The sequence below is a fragment of the Aspergillus luchuensis genome, chromosome 7 (genome assembly GCF_016861625.1).
Source record: "Aspergillus luchuensis IFO 4308 DNA, chromosome 7, nearly complete sequence".
Lineage (NCBI taxonomy): Eukaryota > Fungi > Ascomycota > Eurotiomycetes > Eurotiales > Aspergillaceae > Aspergillus > Aspergillus luchuensis.
In genome coordinates this window covers 2,822,691-2,843,270 of record NC_054855.1, presented here as the reverse complement: position 1 = coordinate 2,843,270, position 20,580 = coordinate 2,822,691, and the positions used below count along the sequence as shown (strand labels likewise).

The following is a 20,580-nucleotide window of genomic DNA, read 5'->3' as shown; positions in this document are numbered from 1 at the left end:
TCGGAAATAATAAACATTGGTTTCCATTTCTTCTACGCCATGATTCAGGACATGTACACAGTATACTTTTGGAGCAAGGGCGGCGTTGAGCGTGATGAACTTTTCGTGGCAGATAAAGTGTGTTAATAATCATCCGCCCACTAAACGGAGTTGAACAAACAACAAAGATACCCTATGGCAGTAAATCTTGTGAAACTGTAAGACATAATAGTGCATAACAAGTAAGTAAGTGTACTCTGCTGTGTAGAAAGTGTACTTGCGGCATGGACAGCCTGCTCGATGACGTTGAAGGGGCTGGTGGGTGGGCCAGGATGTGCAAGTCGTCCATTCTCCGGATCGTCCACTCGACGTTGATCTGGAGGAGGCGAGCAAGCCAATGATTCCACGACTGCGGCGGGCTCCTCGATAATCTACTACTGCAGCCTGTCCGGCTTTGATTGCCCAGCAAACCTCACGCGATGCTGCGCTTATACGTGGTATTTCCCACTCTCCCAACTTGAGCAGCCTCGCACGTGCGAACTGGTCGTATCCAAGGATTTTAGGCCCGAGTTTAGGGACTGCGACTAGTCTCTCTCGCCGGTTCTCTCGGCATCTCTCTCTCTCCCAGCATCCCCCCATCCCTCCCCCCCCAATCTTATTCTCTACATCCGTGCACTTCACCACTGTCGGACCTCGCTCGCGGATGACGAGCGTCTGTATTCATTTTACTGCTTGTGGTGCCTTTCGGAGTCTCTTCCCTGTCGCTGGTGAACGAAGACTCCCGAGCTTGGATTTTTATCACTTAGGGGATACAGAATGTCGTGGCTCACAGCAGCATGAACCCCTGCCCCCCAAAGAAGCTGATGCCAACAATCTGAAGGAATATATGCTGTGACGATTACCGGAAGCCTCCCCTTCGTTACAGTCAGTCGGCCGCCAGTTTTCTTGCCGGTTTGTCGACATCGGAGGCTTTCCGCATCCTACAACCTTATAGCGGCGGATCTGTCGGGACCTCCTTTTCACTCCCGCGCTCGCCTTTTAATCAGGCCTACTTGCGCCCGGCATCCCCTTGAGTCAACCTCCTATTGCGGATGGCTTACTTGCAAGAGGTGCCCCTGGCAGCAGGCCTGCTCACCGCGCTCGCCTCCTCCGCTGTTCCTACGCCGACACCCACACCATTTCACTACTTCCCCTCCTCATCCCAGCCTTCTCCGACGTTCACGTCCAGTCCCGGGTCTGACAATGGCGATGGCGGAAATGGTGGAGGAATGCACGAATGGTCATCCTTGATTGGAATTGTGACTGCGCTGGCGGGCAATGTGTTGATTTCCCTGGCGCTCAACATCCAGCGCTATGCTCACATCCGTATCGATAAGGAGTGGGAGCAGGACAAGTTGAGACACGAGTTGGATTGGAAGCGTGCGAACCATGGACACGGCCACTCTGGCGCATATGGATCTGTCGATGACGACGACTTTGACGGAGACGCAAGTCGAGGAAGACATCGTGCGTCTCGACCGGGTCGTTACCGGGATGAATCTCCTACATCTGAACCCGATCATTATGAGGAACCCCGCGGCCATTCCGGACGAACCCGCCGTTACAGGGACGACGAGACAGACTCACAGGATCATATGCAGGACTCCATGGTATCCGACCGGACTGCGCGGTCGGGGAGTGAGCGTTTGCGCCGCAAATCATATCTTCGATCGCCGTACTGGTGGGTGGGAATTGTGCTCATGTCACTTGGCGAGGTCGGGAATTTTATGGCCTATGGATTTGCTCCGGCGTCTATTGTGTCACCGCTCGGCGTTGTTGCTCTCATCTCCAATTGCGTTATTGCGCCATTTATGCTGAAGGAGAAATTCAGACAGCGTGACTTGTGGGGAGTTCTTATTGCGATCGCAGGAGCGGTGGTGGTTGTCCTCAGCGCAAAGTCGTCGGAAGAGAAGATCGGCCCCCATGATATCTGGGAGATGATTACGCGCTGGGAGTTCGAGTTGTACCTGGGCGTTTCCGCTGCGCTTATTGTCGGGCTCATGTGGGCAAGCGGCAAGTATGGATCGCGATCAATCCTGATCGATGTCGGCTTGGTGGCATTGTTTGGTATGTACACATGGCGCCATTAATGATATCCTGGTGGATCGTTGCTTACTGTTTGATCAGGTGGATATACTGCTTTGTCGACCAAGGGTGTCTCATCGTTGCTATCTTTTACACTTTGGCACGTCATTACGTTCCCAGTCACCTATCTTCTAGTCTTCGTTCTTGTTTTCAGTGCCCTTATGCAGATCCGGTACATCAACCGAGCTCTGCAACGGTTTGACTCGACTCAAGTCATTCCAACACAGTTTGTGCTTTTCACTCTTTCCGTCATCATCGGGAGCGCGGTACTGTATCGAGACTTTGAGTCCTACACAGCTGAGCGTGCGTGCAAATTCGTGGGTGGTTGTGTCCTGACATTTATGGGGGTTTACTGTATTACGAGCGGCCGTGTACGCGCAGACAACGAGTCTACCTTCTCCATTGACGACGAAGAGGAGGCTATCGGCTTGTTGGGCGCAGACCGTTATCATGATAGGGTCGATCTATCTCCCCCTGCTCCACAAGCTCGCGCCCATAAGGCAGGACGAAAAGTCCGTACCCCGGCGGAGGATCATCTTCAGTCTCCTTCGGGGTCCCTCCTTAGTCAGGGCATTGAAGACGTGGATGACGATCAGCGGACACCTAGGGGCGTCTTATCGGCTGCACCATCTTCCCCACGCGGCTCGCTGACCGCTGAATTGCTTGAAGAACCTTCTTCGGAGCCTTCTTCGCCCATGCATGCTCGTTCGCTTTTGACGAACCCATGGGCAGACTCTCTTGAGTCGGCCATCCAAACCCCCAATACTGAACCACCGATCCATCGCCCTTCTACACCCCCGGCGCAGTCGGAGCTTACAGCACACGATTCACCCTTTCTCCTTCGTTTCCCCCCTGCTCCTGGCGCTGAGGATGAGTCGGCAGGCCCAACTTCGGGACATGGACGGACTCAGTCGAACGTTCGGAAAGCCGTTGTCCCGCAGACGCCGCCCGCTCGGCATTTACGCAACTCCATTTCAAAATTCTCACCTGGCCCTCTTCTGCCGACCATCTCGGCCGGCTTTAGTGCGGTAGTAGCGGAGACACTACGCCGCGGCGAGATTAGTCCCAATAAAGGACGAAGACTACACCACCGGATGGACCGGAGAAAACAGTTGAGCACGACAGTCTTGGAAGGATTTACTCGGCAGCGTAACGGAGACGCACGAGGCGGCGAGTACGAGGTAGATGGCGATGTCGAGAACGCTCACAGCCTTGGGTTCCCGCTTTCCAGCAGTCGACTTCCAGGGACTGGTGCCCTTGCTACTGCTCCAGTAAGCACTGGGGATCTCACACCTGCTGTTGATTCGGAGGACGGCCCCATCAACCAGCATGAAGACAACACTACCTCACTCTCGCGGCTTCGCAGCTTGAGTGACTCGTGGAGTGGTGGTCTCGCCTGGCTTGGTGGCGTTCTCCACAAACCGGGAGCGAACAGAGGATCGGAGGCTACGACGAGCATCCGAGAGAATGAAGCTGAAGACGGTGCCGAGTCGCAGGGGAACCAAGACGGGCAGAGTACCGGCGCAGGTACGCGGGCGTAATTTGAGCTCTTGACGGTGACTGGCTCACACCGATTGTTAGTACATACGTTTGTTTTCCTTATAGATAATTCACGGGTGGAGGCTGTCTCATATCACTGCGAGCATTAGCATTCTTCGACTATATAGCCGTTTAATAGAATTTGAGAAGCGAATGTGTGTTGTATTTCCGGTAGCTCGAGGCCAGTGGCAATATTTAATTTGTGTTAGACTTGCTAGTGTCCAGAAGGTGGAACCCATATCCAAGACTTTCTTCAGCTGGCCCACCCCGCGGGCATTCCATCAATATCGGGACGGGCCTTAGTTCCATCCTTGCACCTTTGCAGGCCTGCTGGTCCGAGGAAAGACGACGATAGGTGGAGAAAGAGCAGCAAGCAGCCGGTAAGTCCGCACCGAATCCCCTGCACCCTGGCCCAACTAGGGCTAACTAGCAGCTGTTAGTCTGCTGCATGGATCATCTCCGAGTCATTTCCCAAGATTGCTTACCCCTCCCCTTCTCGCCATCGTCCTGAATTTACCCGTGCTCCTACTAGAGTACACCTCCCATCCTGGGAAATTACTCCATTGACTGCCAATCTAAAGTATCGTGGGACTCGACCGATATCCAGTCAGCTGGCTCGCCTTCAGCTTCGGACTCATGCATCATGCTATCTTATTCGTTGCTGCTTCTCCACGCTCCCCAACACTACCAGCCCCCATGGGTACTGGCCTCATCTCCGAATGGATCGCATGAGCACAGCCTAAATTAAACGGATTCCTTGTCCGTCGCTGCCGATGGCATTCCTTAGTCTGTTTGCTGAGAATTTTTTCTTCTCTTGTTTTTCTTTTCTGGTTGTCTGGAGCTCCGCTTGGTCTGCACACTAGAAATTATATGCTGCCTGCATGAGGTTAAATACCGAGGGGGATCTCCCCCTTGAGCTTCCTCTTCTGTCTTTTCCCCAATATCTGCCTGCTTGTCTACCTGCATAAGCTCGCTCGTACCCAAGGAGCTGGAAGAGCAGATCATTGGCTCTTCACTTAGCCATTATGGTGGCCGGTCTTTTCGCAAAGGCGCTTTTGCTCCTTCAGCTTGGGTCTGGGGCTCTGGCTGTGCAGAATGTCTCCAGACCTCTGTACAAGAATCCCCATGCGCCTGTGGAGGCGCGAGTCTCTGATCTTCTCAGTCGCATGACTGTTGAGGATAAAATGGCTCAATTGATGCAGGGTGCGTATTACTTTCTTTACGAGCAGTCTATCGACTGTGGAGACGATTGATTGTTTTGTTCGGATGCAATTGCGTTCATTGCATTAGCTAATGCTTGGTGGTATAGGTGACATCGGCAACTGGATGGACAGCACGACTGGGGCTTTCAACTACACCGGCTTGGTGGAGAACATGGAGATGAAGGCTGGTGCATTCTACAGTATGCACTTTTTTTTTCTGAATATTTGCAGACTGGCAACTAACATTGGTAGTTGGATATGCTGTTCCCTGGGACTGGCTTGCCACCAACATCAAGAGAGCCCAAGATTATCTGCTGCAGAATACGACGCTGGGAATTCCTGCTCTTGTTCAGACTGAAGGTATGTCTACCTCCTTATCAAGCTGATGTCGTTGCTGATCCATGGTTGCTTTCTACAGGTCTCCATGGCTTCCTGCTCGAGAATGCCACCATCTACAACTCCCCGATAGGATACGCCTGTTCTTTCAATAGAAAAGTTAGTTTCCTGCTGTCTGTCACCTACAACTAAGACTGACTCTGTGAATAGTTGGTTGAGAAAATGGGACGACTCATTGCGCAGGAGGCTCGTGCTATTGGTGCCAACCAACTGTTTGCGCCGCTGGCCGATCTGGCTCGCGAACTCCGATACGGTCGGGTAAGAACTGCAATACTCCAGCGATGATGACTGGCTGACGATAGTCGATCACAGGTTGAGGAGACATTCTCCGAGGACTCTTATCTTGCCGGTGAAATGGCCTACCACTATATCGTAGGAATGCAGAGCTTGAACGTTTCCGCCACTGTCAAGCACTTCGTGGGATACAGTTTGCCTGAACAGGGTCTGAACACTGCGCCTGTCCAAGGAGGAGAGAGATACCTGCGCTCAACGTAAGTGCATTTTACCTTCTGAAGAACAAGCTCCTAACACAGTCTAGCTGGCTGCCGTCCTTCAAGAGAGCCATTGTGGATGCTGGTGCATGGAGTATCATGAGCGCCTACCACGCGTAAGTCACTACAACCATCGACTGTCGGCTACCACTCACAGGTTCTAGATACGACGGTATCCCCGCAGTGGCCGACTGGTTCACTCTCACCAAGATCCTCAGAGAAGAATGGAACTACGACTACTATGTAATCAGCGATTCCGGTGCCACAGACAGACTGTGCACAGCCTTCAAGCTCTGCAGAAGCTCTCCCATCGATATGGAGGCCGTGACAACCCAGGCCCTGCCCGCCGGCAACGACGTCGAGATGGGCGGAGGTTCATTGTAAGCACCCCAATCATCCGGCATAAGCAACCCAGCTAACAGATCATAGCAACTACCAGAAGATCCCCGAGCTCGTCGAGTCCGGCCAACTGGACATCGAGGTCGTCAACACCGCCGTCTCCAGAGTTCTCAGAGCCAAGTTCGAAATGGGCCTCTTCGAGAACCCCTACCCTGCGGCTCCTCGATCCGAATGGAACAAGCTGATCCACAGCCTAGAGGCAGTCGAGCTCGCGAGAACCATCGACAAAGAGTCCATCGTCCTGCTCGAGAACCACAACGAGACCCTCCCCCTGAAGAAGAGCGGTAGCATCGCCGTCATCGGGCCCATGGCACACGGATTCATGAACGTGAGACTATCCCCGCTACAACTACTAGAGAGCTCACAGCTAACCCACCCAGTACGGCGACTACGTGATCTACGGCAGCCAATGGCGCGGCGTCACCCCTCTCGACGGCATCAAAGCCGCCGTTGGCGACGCCGCCACGGTCAACTACGCGCAAGGCTGCGAACGCTGGAGCAACGACGAGTCAGGCTTCGACGAAGCCATCGCAGCAGCCAAGAAGTCCGATGTGGCCATCGTCGTGGTAGGCACCTGGTCTCGCGACCAAACCGAACTATGGGAGAACTACAACGCCACGTACGTCCCCCAGCCTTATCCCCCCTCCCCCAATTCACCCCCCACTAACCAACACCCGCCAAACCAGAACCGGCGAACACGTAGACCTCGACTCCCTCGCGCTCGTCGGCGCGCAAGGCCCCCTAATCCGCGCAATCCGCGACACGGGCATCCCGACGATCGTGGTGCTCTCGAGCGGCAAGCCGATCACAGACGTAACCTGGATCGCGAACAGCACCTCCGCCCTCCTGCAACAATTCTACCCGTCAGAACAAGGTGGGAACGCCCTCGCAGACATCCTCTTCGGAGACTACAACCCGTCAGGAAAACTCTCCGTCAGTTTCCCGCACTACGTCGGCGACCTGCCCATCTACTACGACTACCTGAACTCGGCGCGCAACATCGGCGACGCGGGACACGCTTACCCGAACGGCACATTGGAGTTCGGACACCAGTATGTGCTGGGTGATCCGCATGCTGTGTACCCGTTTGGGTATGGGAAGAGTTATTCGAGCTTTGAGTATGGAGAGGTTAGGTTGAGTAAGACGAATGTGTCGGCGACTGAGACGGTGGTTGTTAGTGTTGAGGTGAGGAATTTGGATGAGGAGAGGGAGGCGACGGAGGTCGTGCAGGTTTATGTGGTTGATGAGATTGCGTCGGTTGTGGTGCCGAATCGGTTGCTTAAGGGGTTTGAGAAGGTGGTTGTTCCGGCGGGGGGTAGTGTGGAGGTGGAGATTGAGATTAAGGTTAAGGATTTGGGGCTGTGGGATAGGAAGATGGAGTATGTGGTTGAGAAGGGCGAGTTTGGGGTCTTGGTTGGGAGTAGTTCCGTGGATATTAGGGGGAGGGCGGCGTTTTGGGTTGTTTGATACTATTAAGTACTTAGGTGGTAGTAAGTAGTGGTAGTGGTGAAGTAGTTGGGATGTATTTGGGAACTTATATTGGGGTGGGTATATATAATTCAATCAGTTCATCATTTCACTTCGTGTGCTTGCTTTTGGCTAATAATGACAGGACATAGTATATAAGTACTTCATATAGAGGTATTCAACCCAAGACTAAGAATAGTCGTAAAGATAGGGCAAGATATTTAATCAGACCCCTCGCGCTCACCATTCGAAGTGTCTGCATTTTCTGTGGTCGTTGTTGTTGTTGTCTCCCCTCCAGCTTTCGATGACCCGTCCTCTGTATCCGCTACTCCCTGCTGCGTGCTCGATCGTCTGCTACTGCTACCTGGTCGAGCAGTAGCACTACTGCCACCAGCAGACGTAGTGGCAGCAGCAGAAGTGCCAGCCGCACCTGCACGTCTCGATTTCGCTCCCTCCTTCAACTTCTCCCATCGCTCTCTGTACCTCCCCAGCACATCGCGGAGTTTGTCGTTCTCGCGGCCGACTTTGCCTAGTTCTTTCTCGCCGCGACGGACCATTTCCTCTAGTTCCTTGATGCGCTGGTCGTAGTCTGTTGCTGGGACTGGAGGTGATGAGATGCCGGCGTTGCCGCCACCGGTAGTTGCAACCGGAGAAGGAACTTGCGATTGGGTATGAGACTGAGGCTGGTCCAGAGACGGGACATTCTGAGTATGGTGCATTGCTCGTAGGGATTGTTGCAGCGCCATGGAGCTGGATTGAGCGTTGACTTCCCACATGTGTAGTCGCTTGGAGAGAGTATCTGATAGATGGCGGAGGGCTTGGTTCTCCATTTGTAGCTCTTCCATGGTTTTCGGGTTCTGGGTGAGGCGGGAGAACTTCTCGCTCTGGCTGGTGGGGGTGCGGGATGTAGCTTTGCTGCCCATCGGTGCTGCTGCTGCGCCAGAGAGGCTCTGGCGGAGTTCCGGGGATGGAGGGGTCTCGCGGGCGTCGACGAAGTCTTCATCGGCAGCGTCTTCGAAGCTGCTTCTTCGGGCTTCTTTCTCGGCCCGCGTCAGGATTCCTGCGTAGGAGACTGTGCCGCCGGTTGTGGGAACCACGTAGAAGGATTCGGCGGTGCTGCCGGTTCCGCCGCTAGCTCCGCCAGTGTTGTCTTTGATGGCTTGGAGGGCGGCGCGGGAAAAGAGCTTGTTGATGTCTGGTTCAGCGGAGCGGTCGGGGACGGCGTTGTAGCGGTCAGTTTTGGTGTCCGGGGCAGATTTGCGGCTTGTTGAGGGCTGTGAGGATGGGTCGGTGCCTAAGGGGAGGCCGGCGAAGGCTAGGGGTGCGGAGATCTTAGAGATGAGGCCTTCGAAGGTGGAATAAAACTTTTGGAAGGGTTCCTCGGTGAGGGAGGCTCGTGGGCGGGACGGCTCTGAGGGCTCCGCTGGTGCGTACTGCTGTGAGGTGACGTCCGTTGGGCTAGGTGTTGGCGGGATCCAGGGTTGTCGAGCGGAAGTTGATGTGCGGTGGCGCTCGCGCTCGCGCTCACGCTCCCTCATCCCTTGCATCTGTGCGGTGCCTCGTAGTCGGGACTCGCTTGTTCGGATCTTGCTTGGGCCATCGGTCATCTTGGCCCCGGCTTGCTGGGGAGCGATTGTTGGCGATGCCGGAGAGGCACGGTGCGCGGGGATTCCTCGTGCAGATGCTAGGTTGCTGGCGATGGAGGATGACTCTCTCGATGGTAGACGAGGGTGTCCAGATAGCCGTGGGATATGCTGGGGATCAGTGGAGGTGGATGCTCTCGCCCCCGATTCTGTGGAGATCTGGGCAGCTGCGCCGGGCCCTGCATTGCTTTGGGGATTCTCATGTTGGAAACGGAGGATCTGTGCCAGCTTTTTGTGATGTTGTTCGAGCAAGTGGAGGGTCCGCAGAGCCTGTGCAGTCGAGGCAATGAGCCAGCGTTCTCGTGTGTGTAGATGCAGCGATGCGTCATAGACGTACCTCTTTATCCGAGCTATTCTGGGCTGCAGTGGCAAATTCTCCCGCAGCAAGATCATGTTCCTCGCTGGCTGCTACGGGGTTCGACTTGCGAGTCTCGAGAACTGCATTGCGAGCGTGGGTATGAGCCTTGTCCGAAGGGGTCTGTCAGGCCGGATACAACGCTTGAGGCCGCGCAAGAAGACTTACCAAGGTCAGAGGAGCAGTCTCCATGGCTGTGGAAGTCTCGAAAGAGAACTAAAATTTCCGGGGTGGACTACCACAAGCCACCCTCCCAAAGTGAGTGAATGTGAGTTGAATATGATCGGAGAAGAACGATTTAAGACATTCAGATAAGGGCCGACGAAGGACTATCGCTGGTGACGACATCCCCTCACCGCTTCGGGCAGATCACGCGGTGGTACCAATGGGACGGTAACATTACCACCCATGGAACCAGTCCCGCAAGTACCAATAAGTACCCTCCCCTACTACCCACTACCAGCATCTACCGCAATGTTACCGCTGCAACCCCCTGATTCCGGATCGTGGTATGGTTGTGACGGTAATACACTGGCGCATACACTGTGACAGCTCCGGCACCGCCGCAGTTCTATAATTAACTGGCTGCAGCACTGGCAAGTTTCACCATCGCGATCAAGATATATTAATTATCAGAGATCTAGAAAGCAAGCCCAGGGGAGAGAAGACAGAGTATAAAGTTACAGCTGCAGAAGAACCCCTTATCGTAATCGTATCCCTGCCGATCTGAAATCCACCTTGTAGATATACATCCCCCCCCCGGCGGAGAAATACGAGCGGAAGAAGGTCACCGGCGGTAATGCTCCGTTCACTGTCGAATGTCTGGCAGCTTTGCGGAGTTGCACTTCGAAGCGCCTTCGTTTCGCTTTCCTTCTCCTCATCGTCATCTTTACCCCTTCCTCCCCCCACCCCCCGTTTTCTTTTTCCTTAACTTATCTTTTTCCCTAAATTCTTCAGCAGTAGGGAAGTCAGAGGAAGGACATGCTGCGGGCGCTGCGACCATCTAGACGCAGTTACACCCATCTCACCCCTCTACGACCCTCCTTTTCTGCTGACGTTACCTTACTTTCTACATACAATGCATTGCTAGAGACGTCGACCGGTTCTGACCTCTAGCATGCGCACTGCCGTTGCTATCCAATATCCCCTTGAACTCTAAATCAATTGTTCCTTCACTTTCGTTTTTTCCTCTATTCGTCCTCCCCTCACCCCCCTCACCCCCGCTCCTCCATTCGCTCATCCACCATGGAGGCCAACCCGATCCCCGAACCCCCGCCGGTTCCAGAAACCGATATACCCAGCATCAGCAAAGTGAATCGTACCAAGACCACTCCGGTTGATCTGGAGACAATGGGAAGTTCGTCCCGAAGCAATGGGCGTTCCTCAATCGACTCGACCTCCGACAGACCCAAGTCGCAAGCCGGCGAGGCTGATTCCGCCAAGGCAGGCTCCAGCGGATTTTCGAAGCTTTTGGCCGCTCGACGGAAGAAGAAGAAGGATAAGAACCAGAAGCAGTCCGATGAATCGTCCACCCAGCTGGAGACGGAGAGTAGCAAGGATGTCCAGGAGAGTCGTTCGACAGAGTCGCGCGACGGCCTTTCCACCACCTCATCAGTCGGCCACGAGAACCTGAGCCCCCCGGACCATGACACTGTCAACTTGCTGACGGACGACTCCGAACCTGACAGGTGAGTTCATGTGTCCCCGTTCCATTGGTACGCCGTCGGCGAGTCAAGTAGATGTCTAACGTGGATTGACCCAAAGAACACCCCCTCTTACATCTCACAACTCCCATGCTGGCTTTTACACCTCATCCTCCCCCCTCATAAGGACCACATCGGTAGACGAGACGGAAGAAGATGGTAAAGGTGACGCGGAAGCTACCGCTCCCGAGTCGCAACAGGAGACGGAGCGACCGCCTAGCCAACATGGCTCTTCATTAAACGTGCCATCGGACCGCGGGAAGAAACGAGGCATCTCGCCCGGACGTCGCTTCAAGAACGCCTTCGGCTCCAACCCGGATAAGAAAGCCTCTAACCGCGATCGAGCAGAATCTACTTCTAGCTCCAAAAGCAGTAGAAGAGGCAGCTTATCAGCGAAGAGAGCTCAGACTGTTGCTGAACCGCCCCCGCCTTTGCCAGCTCCCATTCGCACTGATCTCAAGGAAGACAAGCCTCTCCCTTCTCTAGAAATTCCCGCTCCGAGAACACCCCCGCATACCGCCATTCCGCACCCGCAGACCACCGTAACTCCTCCCACCCCGAATACCGAATTTCCTAGGCTTTTCACCTCGCCAGACGTAACTAGGTCGCCTGATTCTATCCACTCGAAAGATTCACCAGCCGGTATCATTGTCAGCCCTTCGGGGAATATGATCTCCCACCGGCGTGTGCGGTCCGCCTCTGCTGCGAGCCACAAGCCCAGCAAGCTGTCCAACTCCATATCCGCGATAGGACCGACGATTGAAGAGACCAAAGCGAGCGCAAAATCACCGGGTCCCATGCAAACCGGGTTCTTCTCATCCGTCTTCTCTGCCGCACAGAACGCAGCCTCGACTCTGAGCAGTAGTCTTAACTCTCAGTCAAAGGGTCGCAATGTTGCACAAGGAGGGTTGAATGAATCCGAGAATCAGCCTTCTGCTGAGGGAGCGCCTGGCCCCAGCCAGCCCATCAATAAAGCAGAAGAGAAAAAGCCATTGGCCGTCGATACTCTGGGATCTGGCGATCTGGACTTTAGCCATCTGGATATCGCCATACCCCCCGGTGGTTCTGTCTCCACACCGGACGGCGTTGTGATCACCAAACCAGACTTGCCCTTGGAGAAGCGCAAAGTATCGCGACGTGATGAAGAAGCAGCCAGGCTTGAGGATAGTCGTGCAGCCCGGGCAGTCACAATGGCCTACGAAAAGCCCTCGGAGACGTCGTTGGTCCCTTCGACAGATGACGGTCTCGACCTACAGTCCAGTGCTTCTTTTACGAAGGAGGGCGCTGGCGACCAAACTCCACCAAGTGGCAGTATACTCGATGGTGAGATTGGTCATACTCGGCCCTATCGAAGCGGTAGCGTGCGAAGCCGGCTTGCCCGGCGCCGGCACCGTGGGTCTTCAGCAGCAACTACATCGACACTTGGTGCAATTGGCGCCAGTGCTATTGCCTTGGGTACACCGGCTGCCAATGCCAGCATGCCCCGCCTGACTGGCTTTGCTGTTGCCAGCAAAAAGCGAAACAGGGACTTCCATCAACTGTTCCGCAGTGTGCCCGAGGACGATTACCTGATCGAGGACTACAGCTGTGCCTTGCAACGAGAGATCATCCTAGCTGGTCGAATTTACATTTCAGAAGGTCACATCTGCTTTTCCAGTAATATTCTGGGCTGGGTGACCACCCTTGTAATCAGTTTTGACGAAGTGGTGGCGATAGAAAAGGAGTCCACTGCGATGGTGTTCCCGAATGCTATAGCTATCCAGACGCTACATGCTCGGCATACGTTCCGCAGTCTTCTTAGTCGAGAGTCTACCTATGATCTCATGGTCAACATTTGGAAAATCAACCACCCTTCTCTCAAGAGCTCTGCCAATGGAACCAGGGTCACGGATGGCACAGGAGATAAGACTGAGAAGGCCGGTGAAAGCGATGATGAGAGCGAGGAAGAAGACGAGATTTACGATGAGGACGAAGAAGGCGACAATGCTGATAGCCTCTTCGAAGCTGCCGGCGCCAGCGTGAATGGGAGTGACAAGTCCTTACCTACCAAGCCTGTTAGCCGCAAGGCTTCGGGCGCTCTTGCCAATGCCAATGGGGCTGGACAGGCCGGAGCCAACTCCAGCGGTGATGGAAAAGGCAGCAAGTCGGGCTCATCCGCTGATGGTGACACTGACTTCCCTGGCCCGCCAACCCACCCTCCCACCGAGTATACTGACCCTGCAGGTCAATACGATAAGGTGGTAAAGGATGATGTGATCCCAGCGCCTCTCGGAAAGGTCTACTCCTACGTGTTTGGAGCGCAATCTGGTGCTTTCATGACGAAGTTCCTTGTCGAAAATCAAAAATCGGGAGAGCTTCAATTTGAAACTGGAAACAAGGGTCTCACCAACGACAGCCGCACACGAAATTATTCGTATATCAAGCCGTTGAACGGATCCATTGGTCCCAAGCAGACAAAGTGTATCAGTACTGAAACGCTGGATTTCCTTGACTTGGAAAAGGCCGTGCTTGTTACCCTCGGCACCCAGACACCCGATGTCCCCAGCGGTAATGTCTTCTTGACAAAGACCAAGTACCTCTTCACATGGGCGCCGAACAATCAGACACGATTTCTCATGACGTGTACCATCGAGTGGTCAGGAAAGAGTTGGCTCAAGGGTAGGTCCACTGCGTCGAATGACCCACAGCAGCCGTGCTAACAGAAAGCAGGTCCCATTGAAAAGGGTGCGATTGACGGACAGACTGCGTTTGGAAATGACTTGGTTGCTGCCCTCAAAGCTGCTGTTGTTCCTCGTGGCCGCACGGGTGGCGGTAAAAGCAAGGGTAAGGGACGACGCAAGAAGAGCGAGGTCGCTCAGGAGGCGGCGGCGGCTGCTGCCAAAGCAGCGGAGGAGGAACGAGCACAGCAGGCGAATTCCTGGGGAGTTTTGGAGCCGCTCCATGGAGTGCTTGGACCTGTTGTGGACACGGTCAAGCCTCTTTTGAGCGGAAACGTCGCCATGGTGTTAGTCGGCATTCTGCTTTTCTTGCTCTTCTTCCGACGCCCGTCTCAACCATCCGTAGTATCCCACGACATCGGATGCCCTGGTTACTCATTACCCCAACGTCTGGCCGCCTATGAGGAAATGTGGCGCCGGGAAGAAAGCGAGCTCTGGAGCTGGCTAGAAGACAGGGTTGGGATGGACGGATTAGCCATACCCACCGTCAGTCGGTCGACGGGCTCTCGGACACAGCAGTACTCTCGCAAAGTCCAGAGCGAACGTGCGCTGGCCAGCAAAGTCAACGAAGAAAAAATGTCCGACCTCGAGATGGACCATGCTATTCGCACTACGCGTGAAAGGCTCGATACTCTGGAGAAGATCCTCCTCGACCGACGATCCCAGCCTGCAGCGGACCAAGCAGTCGTCCACAGCGAGCTGTAAGGCCGAACCAAAAAAGTAACAACCCCGACTCATCATGGAGAACCGGGTAAAAGCATCAAGCTATATTCACATTGTATGGTGACATCAGCATCCCATACGTCCCTCGTTACCACTTTCGTTTCGTTTTTTCACTCTATTTTCCTTCCTCGTCTTGTCAGCGAGTTGCGGTGTTTAGGGCGGTTACATTCTCCCCTTTCACGTATTCCTTCTCATCATACAGTCGGATTCAAATTCGAGCATCAATCTGGGATTTGTATGCTTAGTTTTTAAGTATCCTGAGCGAGACATTTGTTTATTCTATCTATTCCGTCACTCACTCTTTCTCTTTTTGTTCCTCTTTTCATATTTTTTCTCCTCTTTTTCCCTCCATGTCTCTATATACATATTCCTCCCCGGTCTGAACTGTGCGACTACTACTTTACTTGGCTCTGTGGGAAAAGAAGAGCCTTTGTACATGAGCACCAACTATCTACATGTCTATATAAATATTATTTCGAGTCATTACTTTCATTACTACCTTTTATCTGTAGCTTTTGAGATTGATGGGACCTGTCATTTGGTATATATGTAATATAGTAATAGTATTATTATACGGAATACTGAATATGGGGTGTCAGTGTCAGATTGACACATCCCCAGCAAGCAGAAAGCCCGAGTATATTCAAGCAGTATTCGTTACGAGTTAGTTAGGTAGTTGGTGCTCGGGTACTGCGTCGCTGATCTTAAGCTAGTAGCTACTACTAACTAATTTGTATATCCATCAGCTTCTAACCAGTATGTAGAAGTGACTATACATATAGGTTTCATGAGATTCTCAAGTCAGTGGTATCTACTCACGACCTCCCTACAAATACAAAATACAAGGAAGCTACATTTTCTCAACCGAGTGTGTAGGGTTCAATGAGCTCCGCATAAATTTAGAAAAAGTTCTAGGATTTCAACTTTCTTGTTCCCCCTCCCCCCCAACACAATTGAAGATGGCTTGTTACTTCTATCTGTACTTTCCGAACACGTAAGAATACTTTCTGCTTACCTTGGTTTTGTGTGTGTGTGTGTGTGTGTGTGTGTGTTTTATACCCTGTATCAAGGCGCAATCAACCTTCTCACCCCCGGCTCGCGCGAGCGAAGAGCGGCGGTTCACCTGTTTCCTCCATCAGGGTAAGTGGGTGGGCAGAGAGGGCTTGTGAACTTCAAGTACGTACGGCTGAGCGGACGGGAAGATCCTGTTTATTCCACACCCTGTGGTCGTTTGTACTTGATGTAAATGAAGAAGGCGAGGAACATAAGCAGACTAAATAATCCAATATGGAGCTTTGGAGTTTCTCGGCTCTGATCAGGAAAATTGCATTTACTATCTAACATTCGTCCATCCGCCCTCTGTCCTATTAAAGTAAACAAACTGGTACAGGCCGGATAAGATAAGATAGGATTATCCTGATGGGAAGGAACTGGCAGCTATACTAAACGCCATCATGGGAAGAGGTTAAAGCGTTCCTTCCAGTATAAAACAGGCCGAGGCCAGGGTACAAGATTTGAAGTACACGATAAAAGCCATGTATGTCCCCGTCTCCGATCTGACTCAGGAAGGACTGGTAGGATCTGCAGCCTGGACTACCTTGCCAACTAACAACAGATCCCCCGGAACCCGCATGCCAACCTGCTTGTCGATCTCAATGACCTTAGCACCGGGGTTCAGCAAGTTAGTAGTGAGGAAGAAGCCCAAGCCCAGAGTCCCGAAGTGAAAGGTGGGCCGTAACTCACGCATCTTTTCCTGGCGTCGTTGGAAAACCGCGTCCGAGGGACCTTTATCATCTTTGTATACCCATTGGTTAAACATTTCCAACCAGTCACCTTCAATGGCATACCAATCATCAGTAATATCCCATTGATTTTCCATATCGTTGATTCTTATGTCGAAGGCAATGTCGTAGTCCGTAGCATTGATGTCTAATGGACAGTCATGGTTAATAGCGAAGGTCACGGTGCTCTGTAGTTGGTGGTCAGAAAGTGAGCAAATTAAGGTAAGATTGATTGTCTGCCTACATTCGATGCTGCTCTGGGATCCCTGATATCGTGTCCTAGTTGCCGAACCGTTGTCTTTGCCGACCAAGAAATCCTGCCATTTTGACTGGATGTGAAATTTCCACTCGACACGGGCAACGGGAGGGCTGTCCATTGGTCCTTGACAGATACGAAGGGCAGACGGAGGTATTAACCAGTAAAGAATAGGCTCGCCTTTTCCCCAACTCTGTTCAAGAGTCTCATTTAGCTCCTTCTGTCGTCCAGCCATGCTCGATCTATTTACTAGGCTTCTGACATCGCCCAATCTCTGGAATTCATATCCAGTTGGGGTTAATTAAACAGTAATAGAGCTCCGTTCTCTGGAAATCATTATGAGTCTCAATCCTGCATTAGGTAGATGGTGACGATCTCAACATCTGATTCGGCCAGGCCATCCATTCATCCCATTCCGGGCCTAAGTATGCCGTAACCTCTCGAATGATAAACGCCCCCGAGTCCCCAAAAAGCCAGATATCCCTGAATTGATGCAACGTACACGCATAATATGCAAGAATGACCATCGCCTCCGGCCGTCTCTGCTCGATTAACTCCGCGAACTCTATCCTTATCAAGATCGGCCATGTCGTCACAGCATTAATTCCGACATGCAACTGGGTCCGGTCCTCTATCACCTTTAGGCACGACTGTAGTGACTCAATCGCCTGTCTATAGATATCTGTGAGTTCTTCACCAAGATTCGCGCGGTTAATCAGGCTCAGCAAGGTCTGGCAGCTGGGCCCGAGGTGACCATTGAATCTGTACAGGTCCTTGCCTATATCGAAGGATGAGGCAAGAGGCGTGTCCTGGATCATGTGCCATGATTCATCAACTATAGCGCGGACGCCGTAGTAAAGGCGGAAAAAATGAACGAAGCGATCGAGAAAATGAGCAAAATGACCTTCGCGGTAGATAAGTGTGTCGCAGAGTGTGTGGATACCCAAGCTGACGGCAAAGACGAACAAAGGGATGCAGGTCTCTTGTGTTACTTGAGGAGATGATTCTTTATAGATAGATAATGCCTGGGTTTGCAGTTGGGCTGCATGATAGCGATAAAAGTCTCGCCGATCCGGCCGCGTAGTACTTAAGTGCAGTGCACTGAATGCGAGCAACTCGTTAACAAGATATGGCGCCGTAACTAAGTAAGCCACATCATCCGCTAGCCAGGCTATAGACCTATTTGGGTCGAGGATGTTGCGTATTTGCGTGTGCAAGTTATGGAACAGTTCGACATGGAGCATGTTGACGGGTTGATAACCTGCAGGGCTTTCCAGGGGGGTACCACCAGGAGCAGGAGTCGTTGGCAGTGAATGAGCTCTAGCTCCCAGTAGGGGGGTCCGCCTGGTGGCACTCAGCAAGCGAGTCCCGTAGTCGCATACCAGCCCAGCGGTGGTGCAATTAGAGCAAATGGGCTGCCTCTCATCGCACTGGGGAAGTGTTTATCATCCGAGGGGCGCAGCTAGAGCTTTGAAACCGAGGTGCATACCTTGACATGGCGCCGCTTACACTCGAGACACCCGTTTCGAGATTTCGTATGGGGTCTTCGAGCCATTTCGAGTAAGCGTCTTGCTCGCGGCAGTATGGGTGGCAACAGACAGGTAGGTTGGTTATTATTAAGCAATCAATCGATATGCTGGCGCCTATTGAGCGAGATAGGGCTGGGTCGAATGCTTCTTCTCATTTGCCCTCAACAGTTCGAATGTGTCTCGTGTGTAAAAATAGCCTTGGGCCTGATTCTATCACGGTGGGGTTGCAGATTTCGAAAGTTGATGAGCCGGCCAATAGGAGCGGAGAAAACCCGCGTGTGCACGGACCAGCCCTTTGATCATTACCTATTCGGGAAAACCTGCCCTCAGGTCGTGTAGATGCTAGATGGACTGAACTGGACTATATAGAGGCAACCAAGTCTCACACAATGTAGACAACTTCCACCCTTCAGAGTAAAATCTATCATCACCACCGCTGTCATGGCGAAACTCGAGCCCTTCAGCGGCGACTACTATCTCTGGGAATATGTCCCTTCTATGGCTGCCTCAATCATTTTCCTCCTCCTCCTCTTCTTCGCTCCCACCGTCTTCCATGTCTGGAAAGCCTGGAAAACGCACGCACGATTCTGCATTCCCTTTATCATTGGTGGTGTCTGTACGTATCTCCTTGGCTCACGTTCACTCCGTCTTTTGACCGAACAATCATCTAATATCCGCGCAGTTGAAGTAATCGGCTATGGCTTCCGCGCCGCCTGCACCAACGCGACTGCCAACCTCGTCCTCTACATCCTCCAGAGCGTCCTTATTCTCCTAGGCCCCGTTCTCTATGCTGCAAGCGTCTACATGGTTCTCGCACGTTTAATTCGCAGCGTTGGTGCTGAAAAGTACTCCTTAGTCCGCATCAGCTGGGTTACGAAGACTTTCGTCGCGGGTGACATTATCTCGTTTATGGTCCAGGGCCAAGGCTCAGGGTTAATGGCTTCGGACGGATTGGAGAATATAGCAAAGGCGATTGTGATCTGCGGACTTATGATCCAGATCTTGGTGTTCGGGTTCTTTATCATCACTTCCATGGTCTTCAGGAAGAGGATGAAGCGCGCGCCGACGAGTGATGTGCCTTACATTCATCACCTGTATCCGCTGTACGCGGTTAGCTGGCTGATAATGATCCGCTCAATCTTCCGGGTTCTCGAGTTTGCGACGGGGCAGAAGGGGTACTTTTTGTCAAACGAATGGCCGCTTTACGTGTTTGATGCTGTGCCGATGGTGAGCGTCATGATTATATGGGGATATTGGCATCCCGGCACAATCGGGCAGAACCCTGCGAGAACGCGTATTTTGAGTATGGAGAGTTATCGGACTACAGCGTAGGCTTGCACGCAGGTGACCTTCAATTCTATAGAACTTTCCGTTTGTTGGCGTTTGGGAAGCAATGTTCGAGTCGCCGTCCCTTCCTTTATAGAACAATGTTATTCCCTTTTTTTTTTCCCCCTTCTTCTTCTCCATTTGTTTGAGCAACATATCTTTTACTTTCATACAATCCACCCTACATAGATTGTCAATCTGCGTGCAGGAGAATTGCAGGACATTACTAGTAGAAACAAACTTCCTTGACCGTACGCACCGTATACTATACTAAACATCCGTCCCCGGTAGATATATTATGCCTCTTCGTGAGGTTTACTACTACCTGCTATCAGTCAACAATAGCTAAATGGGTAGTAAACACACAACCAGTTCCTCTCGCACTGGAGACTGATCTAGTACAGAGGCCCCGCGGAATCATTTTTTCTCTTTCATAGTGCATCCTGCCCATACATCCTTGGCTGAACTTTCTATCCCTTCCTATAATATCTTCGTGTCCATTTGCACGACGACCCTTCTTGAACTGACGGTTTAAGGTGTGCATCGCATTACTATTACTACGAGACGCCGTGTCATAGTAAGTAGTAATATGCCACTGATATTTCAAATCAAAGAAAAGGTGGCGAAATCTGAGTATTAGGGCATAAAACAGCTATCAAACCAAACAACAACCAAGCCATATCGTACGGCCAGCACAGCGACGATGCAAATGCTCGCCGTTCATCAGAATCAGATGAGACGAAAACAATCACGCTTGGCAACCAAGAAAGTGTTCAGTTATCAATGAAATCGGAGGCGACCTTGATTGCAGCCCTCCGGTGATAGCTCTCTCACATGTTCGACCCAAATTCGCCGGGCAGTCCCTTTTGTCACGCCTTGTTCAATCAGGAACTGCACATGCTCTTAATCTTCTTCCACCAACTCGAAGTCAAGGCCATTGGATAGATAGG

The 20,580-nt window shown here is 52.4% G+C and overlaps 7 protein-coding genes across 7 annotated transcripts; 4 read left to right on the top strand and 3 right to left on the bottom strand.

Annotated features, from left to right (window-relative positions):
* Positions 1-1,070: 1,070 nt before the first annotated feature.
* AKAW2_70949A (DUF803 domain membrane protein) lies at positions 1,071-3,644 on the top strand (the record flags this gene model as incomplete). The annotated part of the gene is made up of 2 exons (XM_041683587.1): positions 1,071-2,085; positions 2,146-3,644. The coding sequence occupies 2 exons, from the start codon at positions 1,071-1,073 to the stop codon at positions 3,642-3,644; spliced, it is 2,514 nt and encodes an 837-aa protein (XP_041547833.1).
* Positions 3,645-4,667: 1,023 nt separating this feature from the next.
* Positions 4,668-7,597, top strand: AKAW2_70948A (putative beta-glucosidase; the record flags this gene model as incomplete). The annotated part of the gene is made up of 11 exons (XM_041683586.1): positions 4,668-4,845; positions 4,952-5,044; positions 5,097-5,204; positions 5,263-5,339; positions 5,391-5,498; positions 5,553-5,731; positions 5,779-5,847; positions 5,896-6,111; positions 6,161-6,458; positions 6,511-6,749; positions 6,817-7,597. The coding sequence occupies 11 exons, from the start codon at positions 4,668-4,670 to the stop codon at positions 7,595-7,597; spliced, it is 2,346 nt and encodes a 781-aa protein (XP_041547832.1).
* Positions 7,598-7,818: 221 nt separating this feature from the next.
* Positions 7,819-9,787, bottom strand: AKAW2_70947S (uncharacterized protein; the record flags this gene model as incomplete). Its single annotated transcript, XM_041683585.1, has 3 exons — positions 7,819-9,510; positions 9,578-9,703; positions 9,764-9,787. 3 exons carry the CDS (start codon positions 9,785-9,787, stop codon positions 7,819-7,821), a joined length of 1,842 nt encoding a protein of 613 aa, XP_041547831.1.
* Positions 9,788-10,840: 1,053 nt separating this feature from the next.
* AKAW2_70946A (GRAM and VASt domain-containing protein) lies at positions 10,841-14,720 on the top strand (the record flags this gene model as incomplete). The annotated part of the gene is made up of 3 exons (XM_041683584.1): positions 10,841-11,283; positions 11,360-13,956; positions 14,008-14,720. The coding sequence occupies 3 exons, from the start codon at positions 10,841-10,843 to the stop codon at positions 14,718-14,720; spliced, it is 3,753 nt and encodes a 1,250-aa protein (XP_041547830.1).
* Positions 14,721-16,299: 1,579 nt separating this feature from the next.
* On the bottom strand, positions 16,300-16,896 carry AKAW2_70945S (uncharacterized protein; the record flags this gene model as incomplete). The annotated part of the gene is made up of 1 exon (XM_041683583.1): positions 16,300-16,896. The coding sequence occupies one exon, from the start codon at positions 16,894-16,896 to the stop codon at positions 16,300-16,302; it is 597 nt and encodes a 198-aa protein (XP_041547829.1).
* Positions 16,897-17,131: 235 nt separating this feature from the next.
* On the bottom strand, positions 17,132-18,330 carry AKAW2_70944S (Zn(II)2Cys6 transcription factor domain-containing protein; the record flags this gene model as incomplete). Its single annotated transcript, XM_041683582.1, has 2 exons — positions 17,132-18,205; positions 18,265-18,330. 2 exons carry the CDS (start codon positions 18,328-18,330, stop codon positions 17,132-17,134), a joined length of 1,140 nt encoding a protein of 379 aa, XP_041547828.1.
* Positions 18,331-18,745: 415 nt separating this feature from the next.
* Positions 18,746-19,636, top strand: AKAW2_70943A (RTA1 domain-containing protein; the record flags this gene model as incomplete). Its single annotated transcript, XM_041683581.1, has 2 exons — positions 18,746-18,920; positions 18,987-19,636. The coding sequence occupies 2 exons, from the start codon at positions 18,746-18,748 to the stop codon at positions 19,634-19,636; spliced, it is 825 nt and encodes a 274-aa protein (XP_041547827.1).
* Between the last annotated feature and the right edge of the window lie 944 nt (positions 19,637-20,580).